Source organism: Thalassophryne amazonica, chromosome 2 (genome assembly GCF_902500255.1).
Source record: "Thalassophryne amazonica chromosome 2, fThaAma1.1, whole genome shotgun sequence".
Lineage (NCBI taxonomy): Eukaryota > Metazoa > Chordata > Actinopteri > Batrachoidiformes > Batrachoididae > Thalassophryne > Thalassophryne amazonica.
The window spans coordinates 41,755,248-41,771,239 of record NC_047104.1 but is presented as its reverse complement, the minus strand read 5'-3'; the positions used below and the strand labels follow the sequence as shown (position 1 = coordinate 41,771,239).

The following is a 15,992-nucleotide window of genomic DNA, read 5'->3' as shown; positions in this document are numbered from 1 at the left end:
AAAGCGCCTCTGTGTTGAAGTCTCACAGGACATGCTGTGACATGCCCACCTCTTCCACAATTTCTCGGATAGTCACACGACTGAAAAGTCACCGAAAGACGTCTGAATCATCCGAATGGTTTCCACCTGGCTGTCGCCCAGTTTCTGGCAAAACTTTATGCAGCGCTGCTCCAGTCGTTCCGTCTTTCTCCTTGAAATGAAAATCCGCTGAGCACACTGCACATGTCCTCACACAAAGGCTGCGTACCAGAAAATGATGCAATCGACAGGCGTGAAAAAGTTCACGCATGTGCACGAAGGTTGAATATTTGCTCATGCAAGCGCACGTGATTCAAATCCATCAGGTTTTTGCAAAAAATAAAAAGGTCCAATACTTTTCTAACAGACCTCGTACTTTCTGGATGCACTGTATTCTGCCTGACCTTGATCTTTGACTAGTTTCAAAGGTTAATCCTCTGGAGATGTAAACTAAAGTAATATTCCCACAAGGTTTGGTAAAAATCTATCCAGCCATATATATATATATATATATATATATATATATATATACATAGTAGCTATTTTGGTCACGCTCTCTCTCTCTCTCTCTCTCACACACACACACACACACTCCCCGCTCGTGTGGCAACATGGATGGTAATAACACAGTTGATCAAGTTGTGTGATCTTGATGGTGTCTGAGACGCATTACTGAAAATAAATAAATCCTCATTTTTCTTTGAATAATTTTAATCCCTTGAGGCTGTGTCACATTGTGATGGATTGATCAAATGGATTAGTTACGTATTTAAATATTTTGTCAGGTGGCAAAATATCCCTCAGTCTGTCTGCCCGGTGGATTTGGGGCTCTGTTGGACATTGTGACTGTCTGCAGTCTCTTGTCGTGCCAAGAGTGCGAGTGGCCAAACATTTTCTAAGTGCCATGCAAGCGGTGTTAGGTGTTCATGCGTGTCACCTGGAATTTGGCCGACACCTGCCCATCGAGGGGTCGATGGGCTCGCACAGAGCACTTTCTGTATTTCAGCCGCTGGTGTGAGCAAACAGTTGTAGCAACAGGTGCAGGAGGTGTTACAGGCAGCTACGAAATTCCGCGGTTTGCATATGATTCCTGCTTCATACGCACTTAATGCGCAATTCGACCAAATTCACACTATGTGTGAAGGGGCCCTAAATGATTATCTCACAAATATAACAAGCCAGTTACTCAAATTAACATTTGTGATGCTAAGCTCTAGAAAGATTTGCAATTATTGAAAAATTGAAAAAATATATACAGCATTTGGCACCACCAAAATGAACATGGTGGTAGTTCTGTCCTAAAACTGAATTTTGTGCCCACACATAAAATCATGAAATATGACAAGCATAAATAGCAGAGTTCCCCACACACTGTAAAAACCTGGAGCTCCATATTTTTTCCATAATTCCCATCAAGGGACACATCATTTGACGCATATGTTATGTAGGCAAACTGCGCTTGTTGCCATGGCTACACAAGAGTTGATAGGGCCCAATAATCAAATCCTCAGCTGGTCTGCCATCAAATTCCAGAAAATTACTTTAAAAGCTAAAGCCATCCCAGAAATGATATCATCAGGAACTGAAGAACAAATGTTTTAGACCACAGCCTATTGAGCGCCTTCATTGGATTTATATTACAACTCCAACATCAGAAAAATGTACTTGGATTTAGTTTGTTACGGAGATGGTTATGGAGATTTACACTGATATCCATATACTACCATTTTGTTAAGCAGTAGTGATAACACTATGTAACAAATTTTTATTTTTGTTTTGTTCCTGGGTACACAGTGTGTTTTCCTAACCTGTTATGCCTTAAATAAATAGAAAATAGCTGTTATTCCACAGAAACTTTGCTTCTGTGATCAGGACAATGATATTTTGAAATTTGTCTGTTTTCAAGAATATTCTCGATTCACCTTCACTACTACTGAGTGGTCTTCTAGAATATTATATAACTGCTAGAACTGTCCAGAATTTTCTAGAAGTTTCCAGAATTATCTAGAAATTTCAAGAAACTTTTAGAACTTTCTAGAACGTAAAAAAAAAATAAAATCAAAGTTTGCGCTGAATGTAGTCATTTTTCCATAGACTTTAGACATAAGCAGTTGAAATATAACACTTAGAAGCCAGGAACAAAAATTGTGTTACATAGTGTTATAGAACATCATCTATGAGCTTAGAGGGTACTGGATTCAACCACCCAACACCACCCCAGGTCATTTTGATTTAAAAGAGTGAAACTGCAGCTGCAATATTAGGGTGAAGAAAATGCTATTTGATTTTTGATAAACATAAAATGGCAAAGAGAATGATAAGCACAGACAGACAAACAGGCTGAACATTTACAGTGCATGAATGAAAGACAAACTTACCAGCCCGGAACACGTTGATATTGCTGCTGAGGAGGAGGTCAGGTTCCGAATAAATCCCTGATAAAGGCAGCTGTGAAATTCTGCATCTCCCATCACCGTGGCAATGCCCTCTGACCCCAGCATCTGCACGGTGAATCCTGGGCCCACCACAGAGGATGGATGCAGGTCAAGGTGCATGTTCCGCCCAAAGGCAGAGAGCTGGAAATGCAGAGAAGAAGCGAGAGACCTCCTACTGCGATGACCTCGTCTCGTCAAATCGTGGCTCACGTATCCTCCCTCAGCATCAACCTCCACCGGGGTCACAAACACGTAGTCTAAAGACAATGATATTCAGTTACTACAGCTCCAGCAGACTTTGTGACTGTGATCTTTGAAGCAAAGCATGAGCGAATATTTCCAGTACTGCAGACTCTCGATATTGTTGTTTGTTTTATTTGTCATCTTTTTTTACCACTGTTGGCAAAGACGTTGGTGAGATACCCAGAAATGCATTGTACAGCACATCACTGATTCCCTGGATTCATTTGTTTCAGGTTGAAATTTCAGTGCTTGTCTGCTACTTAACACAGTTACAGTAGTTTATATTTATTTATTTAAAAAGTCATGTTTAAGTTTATTAGTTTGAGAGGTTCTGTGACTTATACTCCAGTGTGACTTATATATCAAAAATATCACACTTTCACTATTAATCATGATTATTAGAGTAACTATTTATACACGGCTTTCCAAGGAATTAAAGTAATAAACAAAATAAACTCCAAGAATGAAATAATAAATGCCAGTAATAAAAAGTACACTACAACACTGCACAAAAACACAAATTAAAGAGCTGATAATACAGATTAAAGGTGCAATTTATGTATGTTTTTAACTCTTTAAGAGGCATTTATTTGAGAGGCGTGTCTTATATCCCAAAAAATACAGCATATGGACCCCAGCTTAGTGTCACCTCAGCAAACTCACACAGGCATTGCTGAATTAGCTAACAATGTGTCCGTATATTTGCTTCTTTTGGATGAGCCACAATTGAGGAACTGTCTGCCCTCACTGAAGGGATCACACTACACAAGGTAGTGCAGCAGATAACTGAAGCAATTGTTCAAATGGTGAAACAAGCACCAAATTTGGCACAAATACTCCTTAAACATTAGTCTTTTGAAAAAACCCGCTTGTCACTTGAATTTTCAAAAGGCAGCCAGGTAGGGGTCAATTAAGGATTTACACAGGGGTCAAAAACTGAAAATGCTCTCATCATATTGAAACCTATACCACGTTATTTGTCTGATCAACTATACCATTCCAAAATGGTACAGTTTGGGCTAGCTACGAATGAATGTTCTGGAGTTATGGGGTAAAAACAGCAAGAATGGTGACAAAGGTGAGTTTCAGTTTGTACAGGGGTCAAAAGTTAAAGTTACTCCAAGTTTGGTAAAAGGTGGTGCAAATTATTAGTTGAGTTAATAGGGTTTCAAAAAGTTTGCACCATGTGCCATCCATAGTTATCGTATTATGGGGTAGCATATGTCACATGTCATAGAATCCAATGGACGTCAACATTGTTTGACCTTTACTGTGGAAACCAAGCATTCAACACAGTCAAAACTATTCCATTTAATAATCCTATTAGCTCAACCAATAATTTGCACCACCTTTTACCAAAATTGAAGTAACTTTAACTTTTGACCCCTGCACAAACTGAAACTGACCTTTGTCACCATTCTTGCTGTTTTTACCCCATAACACCAGAACATTCATTCGTAGATAGAACAAACTATACCTTTTTGGAATCGTTATGATCAGACAAATAACGTGGTATAGGTTTCAATATGATGAGAGCATTTTCAGTTTTTGACCCCTGTGTAAATCCTCAACTGACCCCTACCTGGCTGCCTTTTGAAAGTTCAAGTGGCAAGCGAGTATTTTCAAAAGACTAATGTTTAAGGAGTATTTGTGCCAAATTTGGTGCTTGTTTCACCATTTGAACGATTCCATTGTAAATATTCTGTTATCTGCTGCACTAAGGGGACTTGAGAAGAGAATTGGATTTTTTCTTATTGTTTAGATGCAGTCTCTGTTGTTGTCTTATGTGCATCCAAAGAAGATGTAACCTGAATAAAGATTCAAATGGATCTGGGGGAAAAGGATGCACCTGCCTGTCTGATACCAAGAGGTTTTTTTGTTTGTTTGTTTATTTTACTTTTTAACATAAATTTCACATTTCATTTTTCATAGAAGGCATCAGAGGGCTCATGCAAACCCTGTGTGCATTAAACAAACATGATTTTTGACTTCCTTGTGACTTCATCATGACACCACTTATACCAATCAATCACAAATATCTTGCTGATCAATACAGACTTCAGGTCATCTCTCTGGCCCTTTTGGTTGCAGAGATTTGGCAGAAAACATGTTTTTCACACCATGTTTAGTTGAACTTAACCTCAGTCCTCGCTAAAAGTTAATCAATTCAAGATATCTGCCCAAGTAATATTTCCACTAAGTCTGGTGAAGATCCATCCAGCCGCAGGGTTAAGATGCGGTATCTTCTTGAGTTGGGGAATCAGGTTAAATTGAGATATTTGTTGTGTTCATGAAAGTTTGAGAACTATTTTTGCAGATCTTTTATTCAGTGCATTGTGTAAATGCAAACACTGTTCCCACAAAGCAATGCTGTGCACGACTTGCAGTTTAACACCTTTGGCACATTTGCTACAAGTGACAAAGGCAAAGCGATGAGCTGGCGTTCATGTTCAGTCAAAGTAGGCGTTTTACAGTGATAAGAGACAAGTGGTTGTTATGGTGCCATCTAGGCAGGGCCAAAATACACCAGAAGTCTATTGAAAATACTGAACAACGCAACACAATGACAGCCAATCCGTGTGAAGGCAACATGACATCACCGTGACATACTGGTTGGTTCCCCAAACAAAATAATTCAAGATGACAGCACATGCTCTGAAAAAGCTGTATTTTTATATAAATCTAATAGGTTTCACATGTTTTTCTCTTATATTTTGTAAACGTTAGCGAGAAATAAAAAGTTGTATATAGAAAAAGGCATTTTTGCAATGAGATAATATCTCTGCGGTAATTTACAAGACATCTTATGGAGATGTTAGCATGCTAACTAGCTTTACAAGAACATCACTGTGAAAGCTCATAGTGGCAGTATCGGGTTTTCCTGTCCTAACTCTAACCATATCATTAAAGATTATGCACAGTAATGTCAAGTATCACAAATTGGCCACACCCCAGGAACGCCCATCAAGCAACAAACGCCAACTGCTTGTCATCATCATTTGTAGCTAATCTGACCATATCTTGATCCAGCAAGCATGAAAGTCCGCCATACTGAAGATACTAGCAATGTAAACATAATGTAAAATTTGACTCACATACCAAAGAGTCATAGCTTCAACGAATGATACTAAAATGTCTCAAAACATGGTTTCACTTGAAAAGGAGACTAGTCAATGGGGCCACATTCACATGGGCTGAGCTGAGCCAATCTCACTGAGGCATTGGACCAGACTACATATGCAAACAGTACTCATCGCCCACCACAAAATTATCCATAGAGTTGTCACCAAGATGTTTTTAGCAGGTGACACTGATGTCTGTCAAGGCTGCTGCTACTGTGTACCACCACAATCATCTCAGCTTCATTTCTACAAAGTACCGTTCCTCTAACCTCAATAATCTTGGCTCCATCTCTAGCAAGCACCACTTTGCTGTCGCTATTCATCTTATCTTCACCACTGGAAATTGGCGTGCCTCCTGCTTTAAGGGCTCGCTGTTCCATGGGCCTGTTCCTGATGCTCCAACAAGAAAGCAGGACCAGGGTCTCCATGTCTATGGAAATTTTTCCTCGGGCACACTGAAACAGACCTCGTAGCAGGTCAAAAGGTCCAGGATGTTACCAGCCTGGATGTTACCAGCCTTCAAGTTATGCATTATCCTCTAATGTCCAATCTGGATCCACAGCAACTTTCTCACTCATCGGCTGGCTGTCACTTGATGATCAGTCCATCGAAGGTGGACTGGTACAGGCCAACATGGTTTTTTTATTCACATTGTTGTTCCTCCTTGCATACAAACAACAATATGGGTGTCTCCAAAATGACTGATATCCTGGTTTGTGACATTACGAGAAAACTGTTGATTTACTGGTTTTGATATGACTTTTGGGTGGGGGACGGGGGGAACTACATATGACTATTGAGATGGGCAGCTGTTTAAAGATGATGACCACAGATGTGGATGCTCAAGATGAATCCTGCATTATTAATTGGAGCAACAGTAACAGACAAAAGAGAGAAAACATGCAGCATGCATGCCTGATGATGTTACTTCAATATTCAACATGGGTTTTTGTTTTTTAATCCATAACCCTGTAACTACAGTCACTACTACTAACAGCCACTTCAAAATGTGAAGGTGAGGAAGGTAGGAGGGGCATGGCTTTTTTTCACCCACCAAAGAAGGGTTTGGTGGGAAAATCTTTGGCATCCTCTGCACTAATCAAAGCATGTAAATGAACTCAGTTGGCTTCCATAGTTCCTACAGTACAAAACAGCGGGGGAGGACTGTGGTCTGGTTGTTCCTCCGTAGTGATTTAAGCAGTGTGGATCTCAACACATAATAAAGAGAAGTAAAAGGTTTGTAAAGTTTTCACCTCCCTGAGGAATCCTGCTGAAAGGGTTCAAGTTCCAAAACAAATCATGTCGTCACTGTAATGACCCAGAGGAAAGGAAAACTGACATTATAATACATCATCAGATTTATTAAAATTTGTAGATTCTCAACATTTTTGTAACATGTTTAGTTGATCTTGAAAACGAACAATGAATATGAGGCTAAATTGCAGAGTTTCAGCTTCTATGTGAGGTTATTTACATCCAATATATAAATTACTGCAGTCCTGAACTTGTCTAGACTTTACCTGCTGCATGTGAGAATGCAAATATCCAATCAGAAAGACTGGATATTATGTTGACTTTAATCTGCAACTTTCTTAGTCCCAAATCAGTTTAATAAGATAAGTTATTAATATTTAAGGCACCAAATCCAGGTCAGGGACATGTGCTAGGACACCCCTCCAAAAGAAGTAAAAAAAGAAGGCTCTTTTTACAGAATACTTCAGGAAAGTCCTCTGACACTCCAACCATAGAGAGGACAGACAACCGGGCATATGTATAAGACCAGATAGCTTGTTGTACTCATGTTGTCAATCTGATAGCTAGGGCCAGCTGTACATCCCCGATTTCTGGGTCTAGAGCAACACTGAAATATCCCAGCCATCCAGCTGTGATATGGTATATGTGATATGATGTGGCTATATTTTCTGTTGTGAAGCCCTTCTTCACCCAGGAGCGCTCCTCGGGGCCGTACCCCTCCCAGTCCACCAGATACTGAAAACCCCGGCCCATCCGACAGACGTCAAGGAGCCGGCGGACAGTCCAAGCCGGTGCTCCGTCGATGATCCGGGCAGGAGGCGGCGCCGGACCCGGGGTGCAGAGGGGTGAGGTGTGAAGAGGCTTGATCCGGGAAACGTGGAAGACTGGATGGATCCGCAGTGAGGCCGGAAGCTGGAGCCTCACTGCGGCGGGGTTGATGACCTTGAGGATCTTATAAGGTCCGATGTACCGTTCTTGCAGTTTTGGAGAATCAACCTGTAGGGGAATGTCCTTCGTGGACAACCAGACCTCCTGCCCAGGACGGTACTTGGGGGCCGGGGCTCACCGCCGGTCTGCATGTTTCTTCGCCCTCGTCCGGGCCTGCAACAAGGCAGAGCGGGCGGCCCGCCACACCCGACGGCACTTCCGTAGGTGGGCCTGGACCGAGGGCACACCGACCTCTCCCTCAACCACCGGAAACAAGGGGGGCTGATACCCCAAGCACACCTCAAACAGGGAGAGGCCGGTGGCTGATGACACTTGGCTGTTGTGGGCGTACTCGATCCAGGCCAGGTGGGTACTCCAGGCCGTCGGGTGCGCGGCTGTCACACAGCGAAGTGTCTGCTCCAGTTCTTGATTCGCCCGCTCTGCCTGCCCGTTGGTCTGGGGGTGGTACCCAGACGAGAGGCTGACCGTGGCCCCCAGTTCCCGGCAGAAGCTCCTCCAGACATGTGAGGTGAACTGGGGACCGCGATCGGAGACGATGTCTGATGGTATGCCATGCAGACGGACGACGTGGTGGACCAGGAGGTCCGCTGTCTCCTGGGCCGTAGGGAGCTTCGGGAGGGCCACGAAGTGGGCCGCCTTGGAGAAACGGTCCACTATCGTGAAGACGACGGTGTTTCCCTGGGACGGCGGGAGACCCGTGACGAAGTCCAGGCCGATGTGGGACCAGGGGCGATGAGGCACGGGCAATGGCTGTAGCTGCCCTGAGGTCTTCCTATGGTCGGCCTTGCCCCTGGCGCAGGTGGTACAGGCCTGGACGTAGTCCCGGACGTCGGTCTCCAGGGATGCCCACCAGAAGCGTTGCCGGACGACTGCCACGGTCCTTCGCACCCCTGGGTGACAGGAGAGCTTAGAACCGTGACAGAAGTCCAGGACTGCAGCCCTAGCCTCTGGTGGGACGTATAGTCTGTTTTTTGGTCCGTTTCCGGGGTCCGGGACACGGGTCAGGGCCTCCCGGACGGTCTTCTCCACGTCCCAGGTGAGGGCGGCCACGATAGCGGACTCCGGGATGATGGGATCCGGGGGATCCGACGGTTCCGTTTTGACCTCATCTTCGTGCACCCGGGCCAATGCATCCGATCTCTGATTCTTGGTCCCGGGACGGTAGGTAATCCGGAAGTCAAAACGGCCAAAGAACAGTGACCAGCGGGCTTGCCTGGGGTTCAGACGCTTGGCGGCTCTGATGTACTCCAGGTTCCGATGATCAGTGAAAACCGTGAACGGCACGGCTATTCCCTCCAACAGATGTCTCCACTCTTCGAGGGCCTCTTTCACAGCAAGGAGTTCCCGATTGCCGACGTCATAATTCCGTTCAGCGGGGGTCAACCTGCGAGAAAAATAGGCACACGGGTGAAGGACCTTATCGGTCTTCCCGCTCTGGGAGAGCACCGCTCCTATCCCTGAGTCCGAGGCATCCACTTCAACCACTAACTGGCGGCTAGGATCGGGCTGCACCAGAACTGGTGCAGACGAGAAGCGCCGTTTCAACTCCTTGAACGCGGCCTCGCACCGGTCCGACCAGGTGAAGGGAACTTTTGGAGAGGTCAGGGCTGTCAGGGGGCTAACTACCTGACTGTAGCCCTTAATGAACCTCCTATAAAAATTAGCAAAACCGAGGAACTGTTGCAGCTTCCTACGGCTTGTAGGTTGGGGCCAGTCTCTCACCGCCGCAACCTTGGCCGGGTCCGGGGCGACGGCGTTAGAGGAGATGATAAACCCCAGAAAGGACAAAGAAGTGCGGTGGAACTCACACTTCTCGCCCTTCACAAACAGGCGGTTCTCCAACAACCGCTGCAGGACCTGACGGACATGCCGGACATGAGTCTCAGGATCCGGGGAAAAGATGAGTATATCGTCCAGATACACGAAGACGAACCAGTGCAGGAAGTCCCGCAGGACATCGTTTACCAACGCTTGGAAGGTCGCGGGAGCGTTAGTGAGACCGAACGGCATGACCAGGTACTCAAAATGGCCCAACGGGGTGTTAAATGCCGTCTTCCTATTCGTCTCCCTTCCGGATCCGAACCAAATGATACGCATTCCTAAGATCAAGTTTGGTGAAGATATTGGCTCCATGCAAGGGGGTGAACACCGAATCCAACAGGGGCAACGGGTATCGATTGCGAACCGTGATTTCGTTCAACCCCCTATAGTCAATGCATGGACGAAGCCCGCCATCCTTTTTACCCACAAAAAAGAAACCAGCACCCATCGGAGAGGTGGAATTCCGGATCAACCCGGCAGCTAATGAGTCCCGGATGTAGGTCTCCATTGATTCACGCTCCGGCCGTGAGAGGTTGTACAGCCTACTGGACGGAAACTCACTGCCTGGAACCAAATCAATGGCACAATCGTACGGGCGGTGAGGAGGAAGCGTAAGAGCCAGATCCTTGCTGAACACATCAGCGAGGTCATGGTACTCCGCTGGCACCGCCTTCAGATTGGGCGGGACTCGGACCTCCTCCTTAGCTTGGGAGCCGGGAGGAACCGAGGAACCTAGACACTCCCGATGGCAGGTTTCGCTCCACTGAACCACTACCCCGGACGGCCAATCAATCCGGGGATTGTGCTTTAGCATCCATGGAAACCCTAAAACCACACGGGAGGTGGCCTGAGTCACGAAGAACTCGATCACCTCCCGGTGGTTACCTGACACCACCAGAGTTACTGGAGGTGTCTTATGTGTGATTGGTGGGAGTAGGGAGCCATCTAGCGCCCGAACCTGCACAGGCGAGGTAAGAGCCACCAGAGGGAGCCCTATCTCCCTGGCCCATCTACTGTCAAGCAGATTCCCCTCAGAGCCCGTGTCCACCAGTGCTGGGGCCTTCAGGGTTGAATCCTCATAAAGGATCGTGACTGGGAGTCGTGTAGCAATGTGGGTGTGTCCCACGTGAATGTTTTGGCCCACCCCTGGCCCAGTCTCTAGGGGCGGGCGTTTGGCGTTTGACCGCTCAGGGCAGTCTCTCACATGGTGCTCCATTGAACTACAACCAAGACACGCTCCGTGGGTCCATCTCCTCTGTGCATCTGGTGCCCTAAATGTTGCCCTACTCGTGTCCCTAGCTTCGTCAGTAGGGGGAGCTGTGACCCCACGGAACGCAGGAACAGAGGAGCGTGGGGAGGGCGGAGCTCGATCGGACCCGGAAGGGAGAGGGACGACGCGTGCCTGGCCACGCCCTTCGCCTCGTTCCCGACGGCGTTCTTCTAACCGGTTGTCGAGTCGTATGACTAGATCGATGAGCCCATCTAAATCCCGCGGTTCGTCCTTAGCCACCAGGTGCTCTTTTAGGACCAGAGACAGTCCGTTTACAAAGGCAGCGCGGAGGGCAGTGCTATTCCAGCCGGATCTCGCCGCCGCGATGCGGAAGGCGACTGCATAGGCAGCTGCGCTCCGACGTCCCTGTCGTATGGACAGTAGCGCGGTTGAAGCGGACTCTCCTCTGTTGGGATGATCGAACACCGTTCTGAGCTCCCGTACAAACCCAGCGTACGTATGAAGGAGCCGTGAGTTCTGCTCCCAGAGTGCTGTAGCCCAAGCGCGTGCCTCCCCGCGAAGCAGATTTATCACATAAGCTACTTTGCTAGCATCAGTCGCGTACATCACGGGACGCTGAGCGAAGACGAGCGAACACTGCATAAGAAAGTCCGCGCACGTCTCCACACAGCCTCCGTACGGTTCTGGAGGGCTTATGTATGCTTCTGGGGACGGAGGAAGGGACCGTTGAACGACCAGTGGAACGTTACTTTCGCACGCAGGGTCCTCGGGAGGGAGAGCCGCAGCGGCGAGAGCCTCCACCCTGCGGTTTAGGAGAACGTGCTGCTCGGTCATTAAGTCGATCCGAGAGGTGAAAGCGGTGAGGATCCGCTGCAACTCACAGATTACCCCTCCCAAAGCCTCCGCCGCGTCTTGGTCTTCCATTGGCCGTTCAACAGCCGGTTGACGCCCCTCGGGATCCATGACGCTGGCCGAGATATCCTGTTGTGAAAGTGTAGGAACACGGACCCACAACAGGGGGCGCAAATGAACGGACAATGGAGAAGGTAAATAACAAGTTTTACTGTTGTGAAACGAGCACAACCAATACAACAATCAACAATTTGGGATTAAGCCGAATTCTGCTGGTGTCGTGTGGGCAGGCTCGAAGGTAGGAGACGTCCGTCCGAGTCGAACCGGAACCACCCAGATCTCCTCTGCCACCGAACCCTGGAAATACTGGAACCGCCAAGTCCCGAAGTCCCAGGTGGCCACTGCCTCCGCTCGTCGGATCCGGTACTGCTGGCAAGAGAGAGCAACAAACACACAGGTGTGGATGCGGCTGCACCCAGTAACACGGAGAGGGAAGAAGCCGCCTCCACCTCTCGTCACGTTAAAACAGGAAGGTGAGTACTTATCCAAGCAATTGGCTTTCGGTAGTCAGCTGTCCTGAAAGGTTTAACACGTATTATCAAATATACAGAATATGCTGCAGAGTAGTTTACCTCTATCTCAAGGCGATATCTCGGCACTGAGGTGGAGACGCCGTCCTCCTGATATACCTCGGTGCTGAGTAGAACAGCTGTGTCTGGTGATGGGTGACAGCTGTCACCCAGGCTACTCCCATGATGCGGCAGCGCCCTCTGGTGCCTGGAGCCCGCACTCCAGGCAGGGCGCCCTCTGTTGGTGGTGGGCCAGCAGTACCTCCTCTTCAGCGGCCCACACAACAATTTTCTATGGCCCTTTAAAATAATGCATTTTAAGTTTGCTTTTGAATGATGACAATTTATCAGCTTTCCTGAGCTCAACTAGGATATGGTTCCATAGCAGTGCAATGGCCTTTGTGAAGGAACTGTCACCATAAGTTTTCAGGTTGTTTTGTTGTTGTTTTTTTTTCCCAGTATTAGTGCTTGGTTTGATCTTAGTGATCTCATCATTGTCTTTATTTTTATCAGTTCATGTATTCATAAATTCTGTAGCCATATTATGTAGTGCTTTCCATTTTGTCATTACTATTTTAAATTTTAATACCCGAATAAGTCCTTGTGGGTGAAAAAGAAGAGCTACTTACATGAAAACACAAATGTAAATGTCTACCTGAAGCAAGAACGAGATCTGAGAACTGACATCAGCAACTGCTGATGCCTAAATTGTCAGACAAATTCAAGGAATTACAAGAGTTTCCTAATTTTCCAGAGAATTTCCAGAGTTCACAAAATAAACAGCTCTGGACAGTGGTATGTTATGGATTTATTCTGTCATTTATAAGTAATCAGAGTAAATTTTCCTCACTCAAAATTTCTTTTTCATCCTCTCAGAGACATACTATGACCTTGACAATGTTCTTCCAGTGCTTTCTGAGGTATGATGTGAGGATGCCATAGTCTGAGGTCACTAAAAAGGACATAGTGAGGATATGTGGCATCAATAGGAAGATGTGCTGGCATTGATTATCTCTGCTTAACTTCCCACTCAACAAAATTACGAGATTTATAGTTGGCTAACATCTTTAAACAGGTGGCAATCCTCTGTAGTGAACAGAGCTTTGTTTTAACTTTGTAGATAACTGGACCTCTTTGTGGATTGATGGAGGAGGTGATTAGAGAGCCTGCTCGGCTGAGTCTTAGTGTGGGTTTGGAGTCCATTAGCTTAAATTACGCTGGGAAACCCACTGAGGTGGCAGTGTATGAAAACCAGGGAATGTTTCAAATTGAGACTGTGTTCTGCAGTCATGGGGGATACTCATACAATAAATCATTTCAATGTATGAATTACAAAATTCTAGCATCCATTTATACCTTAGATGAAGTATTGCAGAAAATGTCAATAGTGTTTCTTTCAGTATGTGCTTTGAGGCCCTCAAAATTGGCCATCTATCCATCCATTTTCTATACCTGCTTACTTCAGGTAAGGGTCATGGGTGGGGGTGGGGGGCAAACAAACATCTAGGCAAACAAACACATTAACACCCTACACCTACACCTACGGTCAATTTAAACTTTCCAATTCACCTAACATGCATGTCTTTGGATGTGGGAGGAAGCCAGAGAACCTGGAGGGAACCCACACAAACGTGGGGAGAACATGCACACCCCACACCAAAAAGGCCCCAGTTGGAAATCTGACCCATGACCTTCTTCCTGTGAGGCAACAGTGCTAACCACTAAGCCACCATGCTGCCCCCTCAAAATTGTATGAAGCTTAAATATGAAAGCTGACTTGCAATCAAACAAATCAATTCCCAGCATGAATGTGTTGACTACTAAAACCAATAGGTGTTTCTCTAGGCTTGATTATGTCATTGTCCTCCAAGTCACTGCTGATGAATTATTTAATTTAGAACATTGGTTAGATATGATATGTAACTTGGCTAAAGCTCAATGTACATCTGCCTCTGAATGAGGCCCATCCACCTGGATGCACTATGGGGGAAGCCAAAATAAAAAAGGTGAAATCCAGAATGCAATAGAAAATGTAGTCATTTTACCTGAATCTGTTTGAGCAGCATTACACTTGCACTTGGCAAACCTGGAACACAAAACCTCAGTGGATGTAGGCACCTGATACTCATGGCTCCTAGACGTCAGGCCACAAGCAATCATACACATTGGTTTTGTTATTTTAAATGACAAAATAATTTATGATTGTGAGCTTGCACAATTAAATTTGGTTTGTTTTCTGTTCCTAGTTTTGCAAGTTGCAAGCCAGAGTGAAATAAAATCAGGTCCATGCGTTTTTATTGGGATTCAATTCCAGGTACAGTCAGGTTTAAAGACCTTTCAGATATAGTATATATAGTAGGGCTGAAATGATTAGTCAAGTAACTCAAATAATTCGATTACAAAAAATGTCCCCATTTAAGAGAAAGAGGGTCCACGTTGATCATCTGAAATAGACTGACTGCGGTTCACTTTAAATACACAGTGCGCATTTAAAGCGAACTGCAGTCAAGTGTTTAAACGGCACTCGCCTTTGCAGGCGTACAGCGGGACGCACTGCTACCTCATCAGGGCTCGAAACATCAGATCAGAGTCCGCTGCATGCCCCCCCCCAACCCCCCCACCAAAAAAAATTGTCAGTACTCACAAACATACTTAAACATTCCTCGTTTATTGTTTCAGCATTCTAAAGAGACAGCAAGACAGAGGGAGGGAAGGAAAGAGAGCCCTCATGTACTGTTTTGAGAATGGAGCACATTTCCGAAAATAAATAAAAGTTGGGTCAGTTTGGGTAAATCATCGCACCGCTGTGCGCATGTTCATGTGCAGCCTGACTGACTGAGGATTACACTGACTGTCTGCACTTACGGTCCGGTGTCAGGGGAATGCTGAATAATTACCCCGGAAAACAGACAGGGATACATTCAATATGACAATCTGCGTGATGGCGCAACGACATTGTGCCATTGCTTAGGGACAGCCCTGGACTACTGATGGTGTTTAAAAACACAAAAGTACTTTTTATCTGATTACTCAATTAGTAAGTCCCTTCAGCTGCTCCCTTGTTTGCACTTGGCTTGCCACAGCAAATCCAAGGTGGATCAGCATGTTGAATTGGCACAGGTTTTACGCCAGATGCCCTTCCTGACGCAACTCCACATTACATGGAGAAATGTGGCAGGGGTGGGATTTGAACCCAGAGCCTTCTGCACTGAAACCAAGCACATTAACCACTTGGCCATCACCCCTTCATCTGATTACTCAATTAATCACCAGAATAATCGATAGAATACTCCTCAATTACTAAAATAATCAATAGCTGCAGCCCTAGTTTACAGCTACAGAACTTTCAATTACAGTTTACCAGAAGGCACATGGGAGACCTGAGCCTAGATTTCATCTTTCTTCTATAAAATCTTTCTCTGTTCCACCCCACCAAGAAGTTGTTATTGATGCAAAAGATAAAAGTTGCACTATACCCTGTTTCTCAAATTACAGCCAC

The 15,992-nt window shown here is 45.7% G+C and overlaps 1 protein-coding gene across 1 annotated transcript in view; it reads right to left on the bottom strand.

Annotated features, from left to right (window-relative positions):
- adamts18 (ADAM metallopeptidase with thrombospondin type 1 motif, 18) overlaps nt 1-15,992 on the bottom strand; it is a 314,116-nt gene that overhangs the window by 295,179 nt on the left and 2,945 nt on the right. Inside the window, exon 3 of the mRNA XM_034185420.1 lies at nt 2,397-2,710. Coding sequence (XP_034041311.1) covers nt 2,397-2,710 — 314 coding nt within the window. The remainder of the gene's footprint in view (nt 1-2,396; nt 2,711-15,992) is intronic.